General features: G+C 43.8%; 1 protein-coding gene across 1 annotated transcript in view; it reads right to left on the reverse strand.

Moving 5' to 3' along the window:
• Positions 1–22,606: 22,606 nt before the first annotated feature.
• The window catches only part of LOC310775849 (sialoadhesin-like), a gene marked incomplete at both ends in the record, with an annotated part of 24,875 nt that continues 22,643 nt past the window's right edge, over positions 22,607–24,838 (reverse strand). Inside the window, one exon of the mRNA XM_083635976.1 lies at positions 22,607–22,974. Within this exon, the coding sequence (XP_083492102.1) occupies positions 22,607–22,974 (368 nt within the window). The remainder of the gene's footprint in view (positions 22,975–24,838) is intronic.

Below are 24,838 nucleotides of genomic sequence, written 5' to 3' on the forward strand. Positions count from 1 at the left end.
TGGTGTGCCAATCCAAGTGGATTTTTCTGAGCCACTCACGCCCCAGCAATGGTGGTCCTCCATTTTTCAGCACATAGAGGTTTAATTGCTTTGTTTCGTCTTTGTAAGTCACCGTCACCTTAATTTTACCTTTGGGACGCACTCTCTGTCCTGTGTAGGTCCTCAGTAGTAGTTTAGTTCTTTCCAGAGGTATGTGTGAAAACAGTTGTTTGTAGTCATGTGCAGAGATCACTGTTAAGGCTGAGCCTGTGTCCAGCTCCATTTTTAGTCTTATGCCTGCCACTTGTGGAGTGATCCATATTGCTCTGCGATCATCTGTCTCTTTTACACTGTGCAGTTGCAGACAAGACAATTCACTTTTGTCCGAGTCCTCATCATCAGAACTGCTTTCTTTCATTTTGTGTACACTGCTGTATTTTCCTTTCGGTTGTTTCTTGTTTTTCTGTATTTTGTCCTTTTTCTGTTTGTCTGTATCTTTTTCACCTTTCTGTTGCTTACCGGCTCTGCACACTCTTCCAATGTGGCCCTGTTTGCCACAGTTTCTGCATTCTTTGTCTTTAAACCAACAGTCATCAGGGTGATGTGACATGTTACCACAACGGTAACATTTCTTTCCTTCATCTCTTTTCAGTGACATTTTATTTGTAGCATATTCCAGAGATTTTTGTTGGATCTCTGAAGCACCCTGTGCTGCTGTTTCTGTTGATATTGCAATGTTCAGAGCCTTTTCTGATGTCAGGTCTTTTTCACTAAGGAGCTTCCTCTGTGTGGTTTCACAGTGCATGCCACACACTAGCCTGTCCCTCAAGGTGTCTGACAGACCAGCTCCAAATTGGCAATGCTCTGACAATTTGCGCAATTCAGCACAATATTCAGAGGTGCTTTCACCTTTGCTCTGATTTCGTTTGTGAAATTTAAATCTTTCAGCAATCACTAGTGGTCTGGGGTGTAGATGATGTTGGATGTCTACTATTTGCTTGAAAGTCTTGCTAGCTGGCTTTTCAGGGGTTAATAAACTCCGTAGCAGTCCATATGTTTTTGCTCCCATAACACTCAGCAAGACACTGGCTTTCTTCTCATCCTCAACATCATTAGCAACACAATACAACTCCACTCTTTCAATGTAAGTTGCCCAGTCTTCAATACCACCATCAAATGCTGTAATGGTCCCGATCATCGCCATCTTTGTTATGACTTGACTCACGTAGCTCAATGCTCACATCCCTTTGTGTCAGTGTAACGAGCGCACTTCCGTGTAGAGGTGTGTGTCGCTCCTCTTCATCTGCTGTTCCAAGTCTCCCAGGACAAAAAAAAAACACAGCGATCAGAATCTCCCGATGTAGGTCCTTAATTATCGTCGCCAATTGTTGTGTATGTGGCCTAACTACACAACTAGACATTAACTCATTGAGTGCCAGCCACTTTTGGAAAACGGATGCTCCCAGTGCCAGAGTTTCAGAGCGTTTTCAGTGATTTCTCGAGGCCCACAGAATATTGTGTGATATTACTATGTAAACACCGAACACGCCCAAAGAACAATGAGACTCTCTTCTATCATCAGCAAAAAAAAGTTTATTGATATCATTTTCCGTTCTTTAGTTATCAGCCAGAGAAGATAGGTTGATTTTTACCAAAAACAGCCGTTTCCATCTAGAAGCTGAGATAATGAGCCTTTTGTGAAATGAAGCATTTCAAGCAAATCACTGACTCTCTCGCTCTGCTGCGTGTGTCAGGCGAGTCTCTGCTGCTTGCTATGGCAGGCTCTGCTGCCTGCGGATCCACGTTCGGATGGCGGCCGCTCGTCGGGGGAGTCTGGATCGGGCTCGCTGAGTTCGTCTGCGTTTCTGGGGTTTCGGTTGTGAGCTGGGATGAAGCTGCGTCCGATTCTAGGCTTTCTGCTGCGCGTTTCAAAGTGCGCTGCACCCAGTCTATTTTCGGAGCGCTCCGCCTTGTGCGCCGGCTCCCAGCGCGACACCGAAAAGCCAAACCATTCTCATGAGAATGGTTTGGCTTTGGTTTTCTTTTCTGGCGGCTAATCGTGTGGAGAAACTATGCAGCAGAGACAGAGGGGCTCAGTTGTGGGAGCGGATTGGCTGCTGTTCGCAGCTAACGTTGGCTCCAGCCAGAGCAATATGTGCCGCTCTGGCTCATGGATCGGTTTCTCTTTCATCACGGCTTTTTCTGCTGTTTTTCCTCAACTTTCTCTAATCTGGAGAGCACTGTCGCCACCTAATGGGTCCGTAAAATAGGTTATACACCTTCAATAGCTCCAATATTTTTACAGGAGATGCATGAGGCTTTGATCCACGTCCCACCGTCAAAAAACGCATTTGACGTCGTTCGACGTCATTGGCACTCTACGTTACTATTTGATTTGACGCCGATCGACGTCATTGGCACTCAATGAGTTAATCAAAAGACTTGAGAAGGGCACTCAGTTTAATTATGTTTTAATGGTCGATACTCAGGGTGAACAGGCAGAGAGAGAGATCAATCCGCGCCTCATTGCGCATGCAACAGGATGTTACTATACAACATAAAGTAGTCCCTTATTATGTAGACTAGACACTACAGTTTTAATAATACCAAAGTAAAAATAATGAATGTATGTGACATGCTAGACATAACATAGGATTCATATTTTACTATACGATAGCATGGACTGATCAGGAACTGATTACATTGTTCTAAGTGTCACAAACTCATCAAAGTATGCTAACTGGCAACGTAGGTGGGGGGGCACAGTGATGGAAGTGAGCGGGCACTGCCCCCTAGTGCCCGCTCGTGGTGCCGACACTGACTATAGGCCTACTTGAAAGAAGGCGAGTGAGAAAAGCAGCAGGTTATAAGAGTAAGACTGAATAATGACATCACAACAGTCATGACTGAATAATGACATCACAACAGTCATGTTCATTTCAAATGAGATATTCCTCTAAAACTGGCTTCAAACGGCCACAATTTGAGAAAAGTGGCCAAAATGTTTCAGGTCGCCGTTGATTTTAGGAACTCCCACAATGAGCTCCGATTATAAATGGAACCCTGCACACACACCATCAGCATTTACAAGACTATAGTGCAGTGCCCGTTCACCCTAGAGCAGACAAACACTTCTCTCTCTCTCTCTCTCCTCTCTCTTTCTCTCTCTCTCTCTCTCTCTTTCTCTCTCTCTCTCTCTCTCCTCTCTCTCTCACTCTCTCTCTCTCTCTCACCTCAAGATATCTGAATGAGAATGGGTTCTATGGGTACCCACAAGTCTCCCCTTTACAGACATGCAGACTTTATGCTAATCCCATGAGGTTTTTTGGCACACACAAACATGCAGTATTATTTTGGCCTATTCTATTTTAATATTTCTGCATACTGGGGTCCATAAACAGTCTGAATGACATAAATTGGTACGAGTGGAAAGCTGAGACTCTTGTGTATTCAATGAGCCAAACTGTATTCATGTGTGGTGATGTTATGTCCCTATAGTAGCCAGCACTCCAAATGTCTTTTCATATGATTTCATTCCTCAAACCTGGGCAGCAGACAACAGACGTTTCAGTCAAAGACCTTCCTCAGCGTTGGTCTTTGACTGAAACGTCCGTTGTCTGCTGCCCAGGTTTGAGGATATTAAATCATATGAAAAGAGTGTTGGAGTGCTGGCTTCTCTCTTCTCTGAACTATTTGCTTGCCCTGCACCCAGTGAGTTTTTAATCCATTTTGAGTGTGCTCGTGTAACCCGTGTGTTTTTCCTCTGCGTTGTGTTCTGGCTAGAGACGTGTGTGGTGACATTCATAAATCAGGAGGCAAGGGGCAGCACTACTGGGTCTCAAGCTCTTTACTGTATTACAAAATAAAAACAAAAAAGCTGTTTCCCATAAAACTGCGATACAAATGAAACAATAAGCTATAAATAAAAAGCGGCTTCAAGCGGAGAAATCACCATGACACAGCCATCTCGTTGCCATTCCCATCCAACTGTGTTTCTGGAGCTGTGCGCATGTGCACAAAGCGACGTCACCACGGGGGTGCGTTCACACACAACAACAACAGAGCACTCAAATAAGGCCATGTCCACACGGAGACGGAAGCGATCTTTTTTTTTCTCGTTTAACACGTTCACTGCCGTGGACGAGATATCTCGTCAAGCAAAATCCAACGGTTGACTGCCGTGGACGAGATATCTCGTCAAGCTGTTTTTTCAGTGGTTTCCACTAGCTGGCGCCCTTGGGCAATAGGTGAATGTGGATCCGATCTCCCGCTGCTCCGGAAGTACTCTAACAAAGATTTGTATATAAGGAAGGCGGGATCCTTTCTTCCGGGTGGGTTTTAGTAGGTTGGTTGAGTCATAGCGAGAGACAGCTTTACATAGCGATTTATACAGATACAGATACAGATATTTAGCAATTTATAGTCAGATTTAGAGCGAGTTGGTTAGCGTAGTTGATTTAGTTTGTAGTTGTTAGTACAGTAGTAGTGTTTAGTATAGTCTTTATAGTAGATCTTTAGTTTAGATAGTTAGTTAGCGCGTAGTTACTGTAGTTAGCTTAGCTCATTTAGCGTCATTTTAGTATTTAGCATTAGCGTTAGCGTCAGTTCATTTTAGTATTTAGCGTTAGTTCAGTTTGATCGAGTTGGTAGCCGGTAGATTAGCCTTATTTCAGTTCAGTTTGATCTAGTCGTAGCAGTAGTTGTTTTATTTCAGTTTAGTTGGGAGTGGGTGGCGTGTTTGTGCCATGCCGGCCAAACGCAAGCGGTCTTCGGCGGCCAAACGCAAGCGATCGGCGGATCAGAGATCATTGCTCGATTTCTTTTCCGTCCGAAATGAGCTTGTGCCGGAGACCAGGTCTCGGATGATGAACGGGGTGAGCCCATGCATGTCGCGGCTGCGGCTGCTGGGCTGACTGAGTCCGAGTCGAGTGACCTCACATCTTCCCCAGACGCGGAGGATTCTGGAGAAGAATGGGCCCCGTCCAGGAGCGAAGCTCCACAGAGCAGTGGTAAGACGATGATTGAGATGACTTGTGTAACTTGTGTAAATGTAATTACTATGACTGTACAAAAGCCAGCAGTCAGTCAATTCATTTTACTGAATTTCAGACTCTGAAGATGAGCCTGTAGCCAGCTGTAGCGGTACAGGATCTGGTGCCACAGCCTCTGGTGCCAGGAAAATGGGTAAGATCACACTTCAGAATCAGGTTTATTTTCACATCACAGGTTCCAGCCAGAATTCCAGAAATTCTAGAACTCCAGAATTCAGTACCACACATATAAAAAACACTATTTTATGGTAATTATGTATTTCTATAATTTGCAGATTGTGGCAGTGGAGCTGGAAGTGGGAAACGTCCTCAGCCTGCAGGTCCTCCTGAGTGGTGTGATGTTGACTGGGAGCCAACCCACATCCCCTTCACAGCAGAACCGGGTCCTCATAGTGGTGGTGCTGCTCAACCAGTGGACTTCTTCCAGCTCTTCCTGAACGATGAGCTGCTGCAGGACATTGTAGAACAAACTAACCTGTATGCCCAGCAGTGCATCAGTCAGGTCAGTGAGGCTCTGCCACATTCAAGGCTTGGGAAGTGGAAGGACACTACAGTGGCAGAAATCAAGAGCTTCTTGGGACTATACTTCCTCACTGGGATCGTCGTCAAGCCTGAACTGTCCATGTACTGGTCCACAAATGAACTGATTGCTACCCCCCACTTCAACAGAACCATGTCTTGCAACCGCTTTCAGCTCCTAACACGATTCCTCCATTTCAGTAACAATGATGATGTTGATGATGCAGACAGGTTGTTCAAGGTCCGGCCAGTTTTGAACGACCTGTTAGCAAAGTTCAGAGCCATGTTCACACCAAGTCAAAACATCAGTATTGATGAGGGGATGCTCCTGTGGCGTGGGCGGTTGGCCTTCAAAGTGTACAACCCACAGAAACCCATAAAGTATGTGATAAAGTCTTACATCCTCTGTGACTCCCATACAGGTTACTGCTACAGCATGAAGCCGTACTGTGGTGAGCGGTCCTCCCTAGGCGAGACGGTGGAGTTCCTCCTCGGGGACTTGGCAGGGCAGGGTTACCATTTATACATGGACAACTATTACAACTCTGTTGCAATGTGTGCACAGCTGCTGAAGTGTCAGACCCATGTCTGTGGCACTCTGAGGAGGAACAGGGGCGAACCACCTGCTACCATGGTTACCAACCACACCGTGAAGCTGGGGGAAACGGTCATGCGCCACAATGGTAGCACCATGGTTCTGGCCTGGCGCGACAAACGAATCGTGAAAATGGTTTCCACTATGCACGACGACACGATGGAGACAGTGCAGGTCAGGCAGAAAGGCAGCAGAGAGAGGGTCCCACACGCAAAACCCAAGTGCATTGTAGACTACAACAAGTACATGAATGGGGTCGACAGATTGGACCAGAACATCGCGTACTATCCCTTTGCCAGGAAGACATCCAGGTGGCCCTTCAAATTTGTCATGTACATGTTTCAGATGTCTTTTTATAACGCCTTTGTTCTGTACAAAGCTAAACACCCACAGAGAAAGTGTAAAACTTTGATGGATTTCATCCTGAGTGTTGTCGGTGCATGGACCAGACCTGTGGTGGGGGAGGAGGTGGGGGTGGCGGGGAGGAGGTGGGGGCTGGCGGGGAGGAGGTGGGGGGTGGCGGGGAGGAGGTGGGGGCTGGCGGGGAGGAGGTGGGGGGTGGGGTGGGGGAGGAGGTGGGGGGTGGCGGGGAGGAGGTGGAGGAGGTTGACCAACCTGCAACCACTCCCCGGGCACCATACCTGGACCCTCTAAGCAGGCTGGAGGTCAATCTAGCGGGCCATGTAATGGTCATCATAGCACCCACACCCAAAAAAGATGCCCCAACGAAGAGGTGTAGGGTTTGTGCAAGGAATGATCTTAGAAGCGAGACACGCTACTTTTGTGTCAAATGTAGGGTCCCATTACACAGGGCTCACTGCTATGAGGTGTACCACTCGATGGAGAACTATGCTCAGGGGCACTGGCGCTGAGTAGGCATGGGTCGTAAAAAAAAAAAACCTGCCAGGGAGGTATTGTTTTTGATGCTCTTTGATTGTTTGCTAGCTAGCAGGAATACATAAAAAGTACCTGCCGATTTTCATGTAACTTTGTGGATGGGTGTAACATGGGCCAAGGAAGTACCCATTACATTTTGGAGCAGTTCTGGATTCGGTGTACGAGCCCAAACCGGTTTGATCACGAACCGAAAAAACCTATAAAAAAAAGAAAAAAAGAAAAGAAAAAAAAAGCTGAGTGACCTGTGGTCTGCTCTTGTTTTGTATTTATTTTGACATTTATTTATTTTATTATTGTATTATTCCTCTATTATTGAAAACAACTATTGTTCAGATGTCTGATGTCTCACTGATGCCAAAAATAAATGGTTAAAATGACTGTTCTGCCTGTTTGATTGAATTTCACAAAACTGCATTTTTCTCAGCTTTCCTTCTCAGACGCTGAAACCATGCTGTATTCAACGGCTAATATCTACATAACTACTAACTCTACAAACTAACTCTTTTAGACAGAGAAAGCACACATTCTATTAGTTCTTTTGAGATATTTTGTGTTCACAAAATCATAGCAGAAAAGAATCCTCGGCTGTTGTAAAATGAGCCAGAATCCTCAAAAAAACCCTTGGCAGAAGCTATCTACAGTATTGAAAAAACGGCTGGCAGTGAATGTGTTAAGAAAAGTTTTCCATAAACACGGAATCGTTTCAAGAAATGTGTGTATCCACATGAAACCACTGAATACCACTGAAACCGCTGTAGTATATATGCCAGGCCGGTAAGTGGCGCTGTAACGCTGCCACAAAGTACACCAAAAACAGAGAATAAGACAATCTCGTCAATAATGGCATTCAACCACTAGGGGCGCACAGTCTATAATGTGTATCTCACTGTAGCGAGCAGCTTAAACCTGGCTTTGCGGGGAGGTTTGCCATGTCGATGAATAAAATGATTAAACCTATAGGCTACAGGCAAATGCAGAGCTGTTCAGCAGGGCTGATGGTCTCCCTGTAGCCTACAATATAGAACGTTAACTATCGGTAACGTTCCTGATATCATCCACTTCCATGATCTTTAGACATATGTTGCAAACACATCCCAGCATATTGGCCACTCCTGCACATCACAGCACAGGCTAAATGATGCAACATAAATATATATTATATAAACACATGGCATGAATGTGTTTTTATTGAAAAAGTGGCGTCAAGTAAGCTAAAGTATTGTTGGAGTGGACAGGAGTGGACATCACAGTGCAACCGTGTGGTCGTCAAACCTCTCACTTCACTATTCACGTTGTATTTGCGAGGGATATATATAGAGCATCCCGAGTATGTCCGTTACACTCAGGGTTTACATTTCATTTCATTTCATTTCATTTTGTCCAATATTAAAATATTCCAGAATTGCATGTTGTATTAAAAATAAATATTATTTCTATCTAACACGTTTAGCCTGATTTTTATCGCATTCAAGACAACTCGGAGCGCCGTAAGTTTCAACATGGAACCTCCGGTTCGGACAGATTTGCGTTCACGCTGCACGTCCCGCTCGGCGGGAAAACCCAAACTGTTGCTATAGCAAACCGCGTTAGCATGGTAGCTACCTACTAGCGAATTTTTTTAATGAAATGACGTTTCGGCCTATGGCCTTCTTGAGATTTAGAAGGCCATAGGCCGAAACGTCATTTCATTTAAAAAAAATTGCATATGGAGCAGTGAGTGTGCGACACTTTCTTCATCCTCAAGTTCACGATTTCGGTGATCAGCACCTCCTGAAACTTATTATTGGTGTGCGTTACTATCTTCTTTCAAGCTACCTACTAGCGAACAATGCTAACCGAACATGCTGAATGCTGAATTTCACACAGAGCGAAACACACAGATGACACAAACACATATGAAACGTTAACATTACATCAATAAGACCTCAAATTGTGTGTTAAACCGTCAGCAAACGTCTTTATAATAATTATGTGATTATCATTAACGATGCAAGTTGCCATTTTGATGTGGCTGTGACGTCAACTCGGAGAAACCGGAGCTCTGAATGATACCCGCATTTCCGAGGTGTAATTCCGGCCTGAACGACCGTTCAATTCACTTTTTACAGGTCGGAACCCATTTTTTCCGGCGGTCTGAGTTGTCTTGAACGGGGTATTTGTTTGTGTTATTGTAAAAACTTAGTCGCCGCTAAGCCTTCTGGGAAATATCCGATGAAGGGAGGGCAGGGGTGGATGGGAAGTGTCAGCTGTGGAGCCCTGAGGATGTTGTACACACTGTTCTCCGTGTCCACTTGCTGCTGACGGTGGTAATAGAGGAGCATTATATTTTGCTGCAAGAGCCCTAACAGACTCAGTAGCTGCTGTAGCACGAACGCTAGTGCACTGTAAGCCGCCATGATTGTTATTGTTGCTGGCAGAGAGAGGTGGGGCTATGGCGTCATCGGTTCAGGAAAGATGCATATTGGTTGTAAACACGGAAATGCAAGGGTGGCGTCTTCAGATTTATTCACTCTGGGACCCGGTTTCAAAAATTAGCGTATACTCCCAGAACGTATACTCCCAGAACGCTGGTTCCGTCTGGTCGAAACGTCTATACGAGAAAAGACTTTAGCGGATACACCTAAACTCGTCTCCGTGTGGACATGGCCTAAGACATTCACATACAAAACGAAGAAATGGTGGTGTTTTGGTTAAATTCATAAGTGAACCAGATTAATCCGTTACACTCGCAACCTGTGTTTTTCTAATGTCCCTATAGTAGCCATTTCATTGGAGTGAGAACATTTTTTAAACTTGAGCTCACTGTATAAAATGACCTCTAGGATCATCACAGCCTCATGAACCTTTACAACCACAAACTAGACAGCTAGGACAGGCCTCTCTCTCTCTCTCATTCTATTGGTCTCTCTCTCTCTCTCTCTCTCTCATTCTATTGGTCTCTCTCTCTCTCTCATTATATTGGTCTCTCTCTCTCTCATTCTATTAGTCTCTCTCTCTCTCTCTCTCTCTCTCTCTCTCTCGTGTGCGTTTTCCAATTGTGTTTGATAGCGAGCGCCATGTGAGCAATCCGTGTGGGCTTTCACATCCATGCACACTCTAACTCGCTCTCTTTCCTCTCTTTCTCCCCCCCTCGCTCTCTTTCATCTCTCTTTCATTCATCTCTCTCCCCTCTCTCTCTTTCCTCTCTATCCGTCTCCCTCCCCCTCTCTTTCCTCTCTCTTTCCTCTTTCCTCTCTCTCTCCCCTCTCTATCTCTTTCCTCTCTCTCTCCCATCTCTTTCCTCTCTCTCCCCCTCTCTCCCCTCTCTTTCCTCTCTATCTGTCTCTCTCCCCCTCTCTTTCCTCTCTCTCCCTCTCTCTTTCATCTCTCTCTCCCATCTCTTTCCTCTCTCTCTCCCATCTCTTTCCCCTCTCTCTCTTTCCTCTCTATCTGTCTTTCTCCCCATCTCTTTCCTCTCTCTCCCCCTCTCTCTCTCTTTCCTCTCTCTCTCTCTCTCTCTCTTTCCTCTCTCGTTCCTCTCTATCCCCCCCTCTCTCTCTTTCCACTCTCTCTCTGTCTGTCTCTCTTCCCCTTCTCTTTCCTCTCTCGCTCCCCCCCTCTCACCCACTCTCTTTCCTCTCTCTCTCTCTCCCTTCTCTTTCCTCTCTCTCCCTCTCCTCTCTCTCTCTCCTCTCTTCCCTCTCTATCCCCCCTCTCTCTCTCTATCTGCCCCCCCCCTCTATTTCCTCTCTCTCCCCTCTATCTCTCTCTATGTCTCTCTCCTCTCTCTTGCCTCTCTCTCTCCCCCTCTCTTTCCTCTCTCCCCTCTATCTCTCTCTATATGTCTCTCTCCTCCCTCTCTTTCTTCTCTCTCCCCTCTCAGGATGACACACAGAGGCTTCAGCAGCAGATACAAATGAAGTCATGATTCTGTTTTTCATCAGTGGATTTTGATGTGTAGTTTTTCCTTTGTGTTTTGAAAAGAAAATAGAATTACCACTAAAAGAAGAAGAAGAAATCAAAACATGGACCATGAGGCTGTGATTAGGCCACTTTTGTAATGTACTAAAATAAACATAATAATAAGATAATCCAAAAAGGTTCATGACGTCTGACTTAGTTTTACAGTATTAGATATTTCATGTGAAAAGACGTTATTTGTCATACCTGACAGTTTCGACTGCTATGCTTCCTGCAGCCTTCTTCAGAGACGTCACGTGATGTTGCTGTGACGTATATATGGATGGTTTATGTGGGTTTGGCCATCCCACCTACATAGGTGGGATGACCATGTCCCCTGCTGGCCGGTATTTTATGGAGGACTGCATCCCAGGTATGCGAGAGCATGTAGGCCCCCTCGTCCCGGTTTACAGTCGTGTGGGCACGCTTCCGGATCTCTAGTGCCTCCCTGATCCAACGGTGGTATTTGTTGTTTTCCGATCGAAAGGCCTTGGCCTTCTCCCAGTCCATGATGTGGTTTTCCCTTTTGCAGTTATCCGAGATGGCTGACTTCAGATTCTCCTGCTCCGCTTTTTGTTTGATTGCACGTGTGTGCGCTCCAGATGTTTCCTTTTCACATTCTTTCTGGTGTTCCTTCTTTCGTGTGCCAAATGCTCTACCTGTTTCTCCGATGTAAGTTTTATTGCATGAGAGGCATGGGATTTCATAGATCACGTCACACTTCCTCTCGGGGTCGATACGGTCCTTTGGGTGCACCAAAACCTGGCGTAGCTTGGTGTGCGGCTTCACAGGTGTACTGATGCGGTGTTTTTTCATGGCCCTCTGTATCCGTTCCGTTCCCGGATGTAGGGAAGGGTGACCATGCCAACACTTTCTGTTTTGGGTTTAATCTTCCTGTTTTTACCTGCTTTGTTTTTCTGGACTTCCTGTTTTCCCTTTTTTATGGTCCATCGTGGGTATTGACACTGGGTGAGAGCGTTGTTGATATGCTTTTCTTCCTCCTGTCTATCCTCTGGGTCTGTTACGATGCTGGTGCGGTCATATAATGTTCTTACTACTGATAGTTTGTGTGCAGTGGGGTGTTCTGATGTCCATAATGGGTATTGATCTGTGTGTGTTGGTTTCCTGTATACCTTGATTTTTATGCTTCCGTCGTCAATGTGTTGGATTTTTATGTCCAGAAAAGCAATGGTTTTTTCAGATTCCTCCTCATGTGTGAACTTGATGTTGCCGGTGGCGTCAATGGCGTTGAGATGGTCTGTGAGGTCCTGTGTGTGTCCTGCCTTCACTTTCTCCAGAATGTCGTCTACATACCTCTTCCAGAAAGACAACCTACATTGGTCGGGGGCGGTAGCTATGACCTTAGCCTCCAGGTCTTCCATGAAGAACCCACTCATGATGGCTGATAGTGGGTCACCCATCGCAAATCCCTCCTTCTGTCTGTAGATAGTCCCTTTGAACTGGAAATATGTGGATTTGGCTACGAATGATAATAATTTGGATATGTCCTCCGCTGTTAGGTTTGTACGTTTGTGTAGTGTCCGCTCTGAGTCTATTCTCTACTATGTTCAAGGTGACATCTATCGGGGTTTTTGTAAACAGTGATACTACATCATGCGATATGAAAATTTCGTCTGCATCTACTTTGATATTGTTTAAATCCTGTGCTAATTGTTTTGAGTTTTTGCAGTGTTGTTTTGTCAGGCCTAGGAGGGGTTTTATTTGCTCTACTAAGGCTTTTGACAAGTTGTACGTTACTGAGCCGATGCTGTCTACAATGGGGCGGAGCGGGTTGCCTGTTTTGTGTATTTTGGGTGTTCCGTATATCCGGGGGGTGATGCTGGCTGTGGGTACTAAGTGTTTATACATGTCCTTGTTTATTTTTTCTTCATCCACTAATGGTTTTAGTAGTGCCTTTAATTTTCTTTTCTTTTCCTCTGTTGGGTCCTTTTTTAAGATTTCGTATGTGTTTTTATCTTCTAACATTGTTTCCATTTGATGTTTATTGTTCAGTGTCCATTACAACTGTCGTCCTACCTTTGTCAGCTGGCAGAATAGTTAGTGTGTTATCTTTTGCCAATCTTTGCATGGCCTCCCACTCTTCCTTGTCCATGTTTGTGGGCGGTGTCCTGGCTGATTTGAGGATGCCCGCTACTTCGTTGCGTAGTTCTGCTTTCTTTCCCTGGTCTTGTATTTTTTGACATGCTAGTTCCGTTGCTAATATGAAGTCTTCATACGGGATTCTTTTGGGGGTTATGGCATAGTTTAATCCGCGGGCCAGTACACTACGTTCGGTTTCTGTTAGGTTGCGTTGTGATAGGTTACATACCCATTTCTCTTGCGTTGTTGCGTCCTGTTTCCCTGTGTTTTTCCTTGAGGTTAATGTTTCCAGTTTCTTGATGTGGCGTCTTTTTGTTGTGTTAAACTCCTTCTCGTGCACACATTTCAGGTGTTCGTCCATTATTTCTTCTAACTCCTTTGCGAGGGGGAATTGTTGTTTAAATCCTCGTCTTTTTTCCCCTATCAGCGCGACGATGTTGTTTACCTTATTGGCCGTGCAACGAATCCTCTCCTTCAACAAGGCATTCCTTGCTTTCTTCACAATTACTTCCGCGTTCTTGGTCGGAATTGGATTTTTTAGATCCAAACTTGTTGGTGTAACTCCTTCATCCCGACAACGTAGGTTGAATCTTAGGTGGTTTCGGTGACGTGCCCGTTTGTGTTCCAATTGCTCTAGGCAACGGAATTCTTTTACGCAAATCTGTCCATGACTTCCTCGTAATAATCCAAAAAGGTTCATGACGTCTGACTTAGTTTTACAGTATTAGATATTTCATGTGAAAAGACGTTATTTGTTTTTGTCATACCTGACAGTTTCGACTGCTATGCTTCCTGCAGCCTTCTTCAGAGACGTCTCTGAAGAAGGCTGCAGGAAGCATACCAGTCGAAACTGTCAGGTATGACAAAAACAAATAACGTCTTTTCACATGAAATATCTAATACTATAATAATAAGATGTGGTGATGCTGATGATAATAATAGCTCAGAGAAATGTCCGGCCCCCGGGCCCTTAGCTTTCTGACAATGTGGCACTCTGAACATATAGTTGAATAGCCCTGACCTATAGGGCCCTATTCTCCCACAGGCCTTCGGCGCTAAAACGGGCCTTAACCGCAAAAAAACGTGCCTTGCGCCTGTTTTGGGACGATATCAATATGGCTTTACGCTGCCAAATGCGCTTTAGGCCGAATGGGCGTGGCGCAGTCCCAGAATGGGCCAAAGTGGGCGTGTCGGCCTTAAATCTCGGCGTACTGCTATCTTCCCACCTGCCGTAAATTTTTGAAAAGCAGGCCTATTCAGAGTGCGCCAGTTGCGCGGAGCGCTCCCCTCTGGCTCTCTCCTCCCCTCTGGCTCTCTCCTCTGTCACCCTTCTCTGTGTCACTCAGTCTCTCCCTCTCTCCTCAGTCTGACAGGCACAATACGACTGTCTCCCTCGCTCAGACAGACACACACGTCCTATAGGAAATAGCAGTTGTAAATTCACTGCCTGTGAAGGTCCCAGCATGCAATTGGGTACTTCATTTCGCTACTAAATAGCAACCAAATGAGGCGAAATAGATATAAAAGGTTGATCTAAAATAATGTGTAATGGTAACACAGCCTGCAATTGTAGAACATTTCAATATTGGACCAAATAAAACATTGAAATTAAAACACCACCCTAAGTGAAACATATATGTCCTCCTGGGCCTATATATATCCCTTGTCGATTTAACGTGATTTAAATAAGTGACAGCGGAACGCGCTTCCTACTGTCATCTGCTATACTGTGATGTCCGCTCCAATAACTTGGCCCTACTTCACATTTAGTTTTACAATAAAAACACATTTATGCAATGACTTTACATAATGTAGGGTATATTTATGTGCATCATTCTACCTGCAGCAGGGGAGAGAAAACGATATCGTTCTGGACAAACTTTCACCAATATAAAATTAATCTCATCATATAGGGATAGGCTATATTTTTCTAGCTGATGCGTTTAGAACATTATTTTCACTTTGATCTTGCTATAGTGTAGCGTATTTACATGCTTGCAGTATTTAAACTGCAGTTAGATTGGTTTGAGAAGCATAATAATATGGAATAATAGCCTATATATGGAGCAGACAGACTGGATGAAGGGGGGAGGGGGGAGAAGAGCGCTTGGCTTTGTCTGGTTTTACCGGATTTGTCCAGGAATTGGAGCTTAAAAGGCAAGAGTGTGACTCTTTACTGCAATTCTCCAATGAGCGGACTATGCATAATTTTACGCTTAAAAGGCGTGGTTGTAATGGTGTAGGCTGCGTCTAGCGCCAAGACCAAGATATCAAGTGCGCTGGTCCACGCCCACTGCGCCAGGCGCTCGGCGTAGAAACTAGGCCGATGCAACGATAGGGGCCATAGAGACACTGCATGAAATAGGCCACGCCCATCACGGGGGAAAAGCTCCGTTCATTTCCACACACCAGCGTCATTTTCCTTGAATTACTGTAAACATAGCTAAAAGCTGTTGTGTGGTGGGCTGCGCAGGCAACAAATGTAAAAAATCGCCAGTTAAATTTTTTTGTACTCCTGAGCAAAACAAGGAAGCCATTGAGAATTGGCAAGAAGAAAAATGTGGATCTAGCTGTCAAGAAGTAAGTTGGAGTGTTCATCTTCCGTATATCTTTTTGTGCAACACGCAACCATGCACGCGACATAGGAGAACGCCAGGATAGAGACACTGCGTAACGCGTCATCATTCAGAAACCACGCCCAAGACGGGGGAAAACACAAACTCCTGTCCAATCCTGGCGTTCTCCTATGTCACGTGCATGGTTGCGTGTTGCACCAAAAGATCGTATATACGGAAGATGAACACTCCAACTTACTTCTTGACAGCTAGATCCACATTTTTCTTCTCGCCAATTCTCAATGGCTTCCTTGTTTTGCTCGGGAGTACAAAAAAACTTTAATTGCCGATTTTTTACATTTGTTGTGTGCGCAGCCCACCACACAACAGCTTTTAGCTATGTTTAATTCAAGGAAAATGACGCTGGTGAATGGGAGTGAACGGACCGATTTCCCCAGTGATGGGCGTGGCCTATTTCTTGCAGTGTTGGAGGGGGGGTTTCTGTTTTCCCCCGTTTTGGGCGTGGCTTCCGGATGATGACGCGTTACGCATGGCATTCAGGGGATATACAGTATGGCTTTCCAACGGTTTCTGAGCTATTTCCAGAACACAAGTGCTCACCAGCCAATTACCAAAAGATGCAATCAACCCCAAAATTACAAACAAATTATGAGACATAATAGACTACTTGCACAACTCCACTACTTCCTGAAATGAGTAGGACATACTGGTTTCCTGTCCTACACTACAGAGCCATATAATAGAAGAGTTCCGACATCTCCATTCACTCCAAGAGAGAGGGAGTGCGTATGAGAGAGATGTCCCGCATTTTCAGAGAGGGGGGGCTAGAGACAGAGGGCATCTCTCACGCACATGCGCTCCCTCTCTCTCTCTGCCTCTCTCGCGCGTGCGTGCTCCCTCTCTCTCACGTGCGCGTGCTCCCTCTCTCTGCCCCTTTCTCTCCTCTCTCTCTCTCTCTGTTTAGGGTCAGATAACATTGTAATCTGTCTACTTTGTCTTTTACTTTCTTCTTTCCAATGATCTAAATAGATTTCTTTACAGACTTAGAATTGGATTGACTCTGATTGGTGTTTGGGAAGCAGTGCTGGTGTGAGCCTGCTCAGAATGTCTGAGGAGGAGGAGCAGTTAGTCTCAGCACCAGCTCTCCCTCTCTCTCTCTCTCTGTCTCTCTCCATCCACCATGGTAAAAAAGTATGGCAGATCTTAAATAAATTACTAGGTAAACAGAACAAACAGGTTAACGACATCCTGGAATTAAAAGTAAATAACGTCCTGATTAAAGACCCCACTGTACTGGCCTGTACTTTTAACGAGTATTTTTTGAACAGTGTATTTGAAATAACAAAACTCTTTGCCCCCTCTGGTGTTTCACCCAGTCCAACTGTGGATGCCGGGCCCCTCTTTGAGCTGGAGGAAATAACAGAGGAAGAGGTAAGAAAAATCCTTGTGGCGCTGAAACGCTCTAAGGCCAGGGACACCCATGGCCTGGACACAGATTTTATAAAAACGCACTCTGTTGCTCTAGTAAAACCTATCACCATATTGGTGAATCAATCGATTAGACTAAAGGAGGTGCCATCATCCTGGAAGGTGGCCATTGTGACCCCAATTTTTAAATCTGGTAGCAGGGTACAAGTGGCCAACTACAGGCCAATCAGCATCCTATCCACCATATCTAAGGTAGGGATGGGCATCGAATTTTCGAATAATCGTTGTTATTATCAAGGTCGACTTTTATTATTGAAATTCGAAATTCGAATTTTTTTTTTTTTTTTTTTTTTTTTTTTTTTTTTTTTTTTTTTAGTGAAATGTTGCATTGTCTCCCCTGATTCTAAGTATAGTCAAATCGCTTGGTTTGAGCAAGTAAAACAATTTTTATAAGCATTTTAAGCAAGGTTTATGGAAAAATGAATGGCGGATGAAATCCCATGAAGAGGGAGAGGGGGTGACTTTGGCACCCCTTTGGCACTCAGACCTGAGCCTACTAAATATTTAATGAACCACTCATGATTGTCAAAACTGTTTTTTATTTTCGAAAATGTCAATGTCATGTAACATGTTCTTTACTTCAGTGGTGCAATGCTTGTTTGAGCTAAAAATCCACAGCAGAAGCTTTTTATATTAATTAATAAAGCCGTAGACTTAGAATCAGGGGAGACAATGCAACATTTCACTCACAATTTTTTTTTTTTTTTTTTTTTTTTTTTTTACATTTTTTTTATTTATTTTCGAATTTCGAATTAAATTCGAATTTGGCCAGCGAATTTCGAATAGTGTTTTTGCTAGAAATGCCCATCCCTAATCTAAGGTTGCTGAAAAGTGGGTGTCGAAACTCATGATTAACTCATTGAGTGCCAGCCACTTTTGGAGAACGGACGCTCCCAGTGCCAGAGGTTCAGAGCGTTTTTCAGTGATTTCTCGAGGCCCACAGATAATTGTGTGATATTACTATGTAAACACCGAACACGCACAAAGGACGATGAGACTCTCTTCTATCATCTGCAAAAAAAAGTTTATTGATACCATTTTCCGTTCTTTAGTTATGAGCCGGAGACAGGCTGTTTTGAGCAAAAAGACACATTTCAAATTAGAAGCTGAGTTATTCCGCCTTTTGTGAAATGCAGCATTTCAAGCACATTCACTGAGTCTGAAGCTAATATTTTCTGATGTAGTGACGTGGTGTAGTTGTGTGGTGCACTGCGTGCCCCACCCCCCTCTCCCCCCCTCAGCTGCAAACTCCTCCCCACACTAACACACAGCCTAACACGCACCCAGTCTATTTTCGGAGCGCTCAGTTTTTGTGCGTCGGGTGCTGCCTTTCTGGCGGCTAATCGTGTGGAGAAACTATACAGACAGACAGACAGACAGAGGCAGAGGGGGTCAGTTGTGGGCGCGGATTGACTGCTGTTCGCAGCCAACGTCAGCTGCAGGCTCTGGCTGCAGCATGAGCGGTTTCTCTTTGATCACAGAGCTTTTTCCTGCTGTTTTCCGGACCTTTCTCTAATCTGGAGAGCACTGTCGCCACCTAATGAGTCCGTAAAATAGGTTATACACATTCAATAGCTCCCATATTTTTATAGGAGATGCCTGAGGCTTTGATCCACGTCCCACCGTCAAAAAACGCAATTGACGAACATACTCGTCCTTGGCACTCTACGTTACTAAACGAAATGACGAACATACTCGTCCTTGGCACTCAATGAGTTAAGAGCAGAGGTGCCCAAATTCTTTCCCATGAAGGGCCAAAACTCAATCTGGGTGGAGGGCCGAGGGCCAAAAATAAACGTTGTGGAATTACATTAAAATGTATTGTGTTTTATAGAAAATTAACATTCTAAATCTAAAATAACATTTCAATATAATCTACTTTTTATCTGTTTGGTAATTGTAATAATTTGCAATTGGTTATATATATTTAAAAAAACATCTGCATTTGAGGGGAGCTTAAACATTTAATCAGTAAACACCCAGTTAAAAACAGTTGTATTTTCCACCTTTGTAATCAAGAGAGAAATTTGACTTAATTCACAACTTGAAAAATCCTCAAGGTACTTTGAAAATCAGCTTTATTGTCCATCTTTTGTAAACAATTTGCCATGACAATTTGAAGGGGTGCAATCTCAGGAGTGAACACAGTATATCCGCAGCCACATTCAGACACTGTTTCAGTGTCACCACATGAAAAAGCTTGTCCACCCTTTGCAATCAGTGCAGATATCTGATAACTTGCCCGAGTTGCATTCTGGATAAAAAATAAAAAAAAACAAAAAAAAACATTTATTTTTCCAAATCCGTGGCGGGCCAAAACAAACAGAGCGCGGGCCAAGTTTGGCCCGCGGGCCCCAAATTGGTCACCACTGGTTAAGAGTAAGACTGAATAATGACATCACATCACAACAGTCTAATCCTAATCTTAATTGGGATCCATTGGGACCCATTTTAAAGAGTTAAATTGGCTCCCCGTTGAAGGTGGAGTTCAACAGCTAAAACGTATCATGGTCTATAAAATATTGCAGGATATTTGTCCAAACTATTTTATGAAGTAGGCCTACTTCCAGTTTGTTCGGGACACTCATAGCCTGAACACGAGAGCTAGCATAGCGAATTTGAAACTACCCAAACTGAAAAGCAAAATTGGGACAAGAATATATTCCTCTATACCAGGGGAGAGGAGTGGAACAAGATCCCTAACAAAATTAAATCTGCAAATTCTCTGAATGTTTTTAAAAACCTAAAAAAATCAAAAGCATTTTGAAAGCTAGAGTAAAGCTAATTGGTGAGGGGGAAACTGGCATGGCCATTTTCAAAGAGGTCCCTTGACCTCTGACCTCAAGATATCTGAATGACAATTCAGTGAGTGTGGATAAAACTCCCCATTTTAAGTTGCTAATCTTATGTTGCTGATGTTATTAATGTATTACATTAACACACTAATGTATATTTACTACATATCTTGTATACTGTACATAACAGATGTATATTTGTTTTATGTTTTATATTTTGTGTAACCTAACAGCTGTATTCTGTACCCTGTTTTTATACTTGCCTTATAACATCTAGGGATAAACATTGCAAACTAGCTTAGGCTATAAATGTCAGGATATATAACAAAGACTGTTTCCTGTGAATGCTCTATGTTTATGTATCTGTCCCTATAGAAATACACTTTTCAATGGGTTCTATGTGTAGCATTCACAGGCTTTAGCTTACTGTCCTTGTTCACTGTATAATAACAGGATAGAGAGAGGGAGAATTTCACTTGCTGTATTTGGTGTTTACTTTATTCCGCACTGGACTGACAGGAACCGGAAGCACACAACAGCATACCCAACCCACCATCGCCCTCCGGTGGCACCCGTGGAAAATGACCAAGGACTACATCATCAAATACATCACACTATGGGTACCCACAAGTCTCTCCTTTACAGACATGCACACTTTATGCTAATCCCACACACACACACACACACACACACACACACACACACACACACACACACACACACACACACGCCGTTTTATTCTTGGCCTATTCTATTTGAATATTTCTGCATACTGGGGTCCATAAACAGTCTTGGAATTGCATAAATTGGTACGAGTGGAAAGCTGAGACTCTTGTGTATTCAATGAGCCAAACTGTATTCATGTATGGTGATGTTAGTGCCTATAGCCATTTAATTGGAGTGAGATTTTTTTTAAACTTGACCTCACTGTATAAAATGATATTGTGACCTCTAGTATAATCATAGTCATGAAACTTTACAACCACAAACTAGACACATAGGACAGGCCTATACCGGCCTCTCTCTCTCTCTCTCTTTCATTCTATTGGTGTTTCTCTCTCTCTCTATCTCTCTCTCTTGGTCTTTCTCTCTTTCTCTCACCTCCCTCCCTTGTGTGTTTTCCAATTGCGTTTGATAGCGAGCGCCATGTGAGCAATCCCTGTCGGCTTTCACATCCATGCACGCTCTAACTCGCTCTACCAAGCTATCTCTCTCTCTCTCTCTCTCTCTCCTCTCTCTCCCCCTCTCTCAATGACACACAGAGGCTTCAGCAGCAGATACAAATCAAGTCATGTTTCTGTTTTTCATCTGTGGATTTTGATGTGTATTTTTAGGGGTTCAAGCCCTGAAGGGGCTGAAACCCTATTGTTTTTGTGCCGGTTTATTATTATTATTCTTCTTCTTCTTTTTCATCTGCCCCGACGCAAATTCCCGTGAGTTGGTAAATGGTAGAGACCTGAGATTTGGCCCAATGACAGATATTGTTGGCAGGTAGCTGCTCAAAAAAGATTTTTTGAATCGGCCTGAAGGTGGCGCTATAATCGATGGTTTTACGTTAAAGGCCATAACTTCCACGCCGTTGGTCCGATTTTCAAACTTTTTTTTTCCAGATGTTCAGGTGAACATGCTCTACAAGTTTGCCATAAGGACCCCTAATGTCCGCCTGGAAAGTTTTTGAGATATTTGGAAAAGTTTGGAAAACACATTTTTGACATCTCCTCCTAGACCGTTGGACCGATTTGCACCAGAATCGCCAGGAAGCATCTTTGGAGCAAGCTCTACAATCCTGAATTTGGAATTTTTGAAATATCCTTTCGTTTCGGAGATATTGATGGTTAAAGTTGTGAGAGGGCGTGGCCTCACAGCTAAATTGTCATAACTTCATGACCGATTAAGGAATCTTCACGAAACTTGCAGGAGGTCTTCGGAGACCATCCTAGACCATGTGTGTCAAATTTTGTGCAATTCGACCAAAAGGGGGCGCCATAAACGCCAGAAATGGGTGTGGCTTAACATAAAAAAGGCTGTAACTCCACACCTGTTTGTCCAATGATCGCGAAACTTGTCAGATATATCAAGGAGGATGTCCTAGTCAGAATCAGAAGCTTTGTCATCTGCGCAAGGCTTGAACCCCGCCCATCGCCGCTTGCGGCTATATTTAATTTCTGTTTCTGTTTCTGTAATATAATTACCAAACTATATAATGTATATAATCTAATATTTTAAGATGTGGTGATGCTGATGATAATAATAGCTCAGGGAAATGTCCATAGCTTTCTGACAATGTGGTCCTCTGAACAATATAATTGAATAGTCCTGACCTATAGGGCAGTCAGGGGATGTACAGTATGGCTTTCCTGCTATATTTACAATAAGGTGTTTCTGAGCAATTTCCTGAACAATTACCAAAAATATAGGTTCCACCATAATGTTCTAAGTCCTTATACACTCTAAACTTTCAACATTTGAATAGACGCCGAACCAAAACACAATGTTTATTACAGATTTATAGAAGAACTTGCCACACAGTGCTGATAACCACACAGTGCTGATAACCGACTGTTTTACTATATAAAAATAATTGCCCCCTCACACTTTAACTGCCCCTTCAGTCACTTGATTGTGGAGCTGTTTATAACTGAAGTAACAAATTATCTGATCAAAGAGTTAGTTACCTGTGACAGTCAGATTAACTCCAGGAGGTGAAGCAGTGTAGCTCCCAGCTGAATGGTTTGTTGTGAAGCTGAACTTGTACACAGCGGAGTCGCTCTCTCTCAGGTCTGTGATTCTCAGGCTGCAGTTCCTATGATCTCCACCATACTCCACACGACCTGCATACTCTGAGTCTGTTGTCACATCCACAGGTTTACCACCCTCCAGTTTAAACCACAACGTCTTCTTAACTGTGACAGTAAGGTCATCTAGGTAGGCTGGGTGTGTGTAGGAGCAGAGTATGTTCACTGTTGATCCTTTGATGGCACAGATCTCAGTAGGCGTGTAAGTCACTCCCCAGTCACCCTGAGCCGCCTGGACCACTGTAACACAGAGCACATCACAAACCACATCACATTCACAAACACATTACAGGACAGACTTTCATCTGCAGTGGAGCTGCTGGAGTAGAACTGCAACACACACACACACGCACACACACGCGCACACACACACACACACACACACGCGCGCACACACACACACACACACACACACACACACACACACATACAGTATACTGAAGAGTTCATTTGCAAAAACAGGTAAACGCCATTCTTAAAATGAATAAACAACACCTGTTTGATACTCCCTGGACTGCACATACAAAACATTTTTGAGGTAATCTATGTGGAGATTACCAGATGAATACATTTTAGTTGTAATTGATAGTAGAAATGTACCAAAAATAAATAAATTACAATATAAATACATCAATATCTAATTTAAAACCATAAAAAATACAAACGGAGATACCCGTTTTTGCAAATGACTATATATACTATATATATATATATATATATATATATATATATATATATATATATATATATTACAAATCAGATTATATTGACATATTGTGATTGCATCCATCATGCAGTGATGGCAGGGAGCCCTCTCACTATGTGCTGTAGGCTCTTTACACTGTGCTGATTGGTTGCTTTCAGTCTGCAGATCCTGGCTGGGCAGAGGCTGGGGCTGCATTGATCAGCTGATCTGGGGCACCTGGATGCTCCCAATAGACCGCCAAAGTAAACGTCACTTCCCACATTTCTCTGGGTACCAGCGTCCAACAAAAATATGAATGGTGCCGGTGGTGAACGTAGCGATACACTACCTGTTTGAATTGTGCCACGAGTACACACGTCATGTTTGTCAATGTAAAAGATAACTCTGCAAGTCGAGAAAGTCACAGTTTGTGGTAAAACTGTGGCACTATAAGTTATCAATCACAAAGACTACACACAACCAGTCGCATATAAGTAACATCTCTCCCGCCAGTCCATTGTTGTTGATGGTGTGACGTATAATGTGCGACATGAGATATAGTTGATTGACAAAACTAAGGTCATGTCTACATTATTTAATAATTATTGCACTTCGTTTGCATCTATTGTCCACACTACCTCTATTGTTTTGAGTGTTAAACACGAAGACTCCGGTCTCTGGCTGCTGAGCCCGTCTTTGTAATCAAAATCCGGCTTGGAACGCGACTGTGGACATGGAATGTTGAAACGATGCAACTAACCTACTTGTACAGCAGGTGGTGGTAGGCAGCTTGAAGCTGTCAGCGACCCACCTACAAACGAGAGAAGAAGAAAGTGCGTGGATGTTGAATAGAGAGCCTCAGGAACGAGTCCGGAAATCATCGATGCTAACACTCCTGGTTCTTCACTGTTTTCACCTATGGGATTTTTGAATGGGTTTTTGGCGCGATGCTTCTAATAAGGTCTCTGGGCAACGCAAGCTTAATCAAACGCGAACCAGTGTTTAGTAATATCATCTTCACACATGAGGACCACTTTTATGAGTTTTGAAGCTTTTATGTGCCGTTAAAAAGGCGGCTAGCTAGCAAACAGCTAAATGAGACTACACTGTTGAGTCGACGGGGATATTATACGTCAATAACGTCATCACTTCAAAGGACGAACACGGAAATTCTCTTTCCCTCACCTGGTTCAGCCCGTTCAGCCCGGGGTAATCAGTGCACAGCAGCGCACACATCAACAACACTCCAGGTTGAGTGGTGACGTGACGTGGAAGCCTATGCAACACTGTGTAGTTCTGGATTAGCTTAGCACAAGCTTTTTACTTCTAGGGGTCGCATTTACGCTTCAAAACTCATGAAAGTGGTCCTCATGTGTGAAGATTATCCGGCTGAACACTGGTTCGCGTTTGATTAAGCTT

The sequence above is a fragment of the Poromitra crassiceps genome (genome assembly GCF_964638095.1).
Source record: "Poromitra crassiceps genome assembly, chromosome: 4".
Lineage (NCBI taxonomy): Eukaryota > Metazoa > Chordata > Actinopteri > Beryciformes > Melamphaidae > Poromitra > Poromitra crassiceps.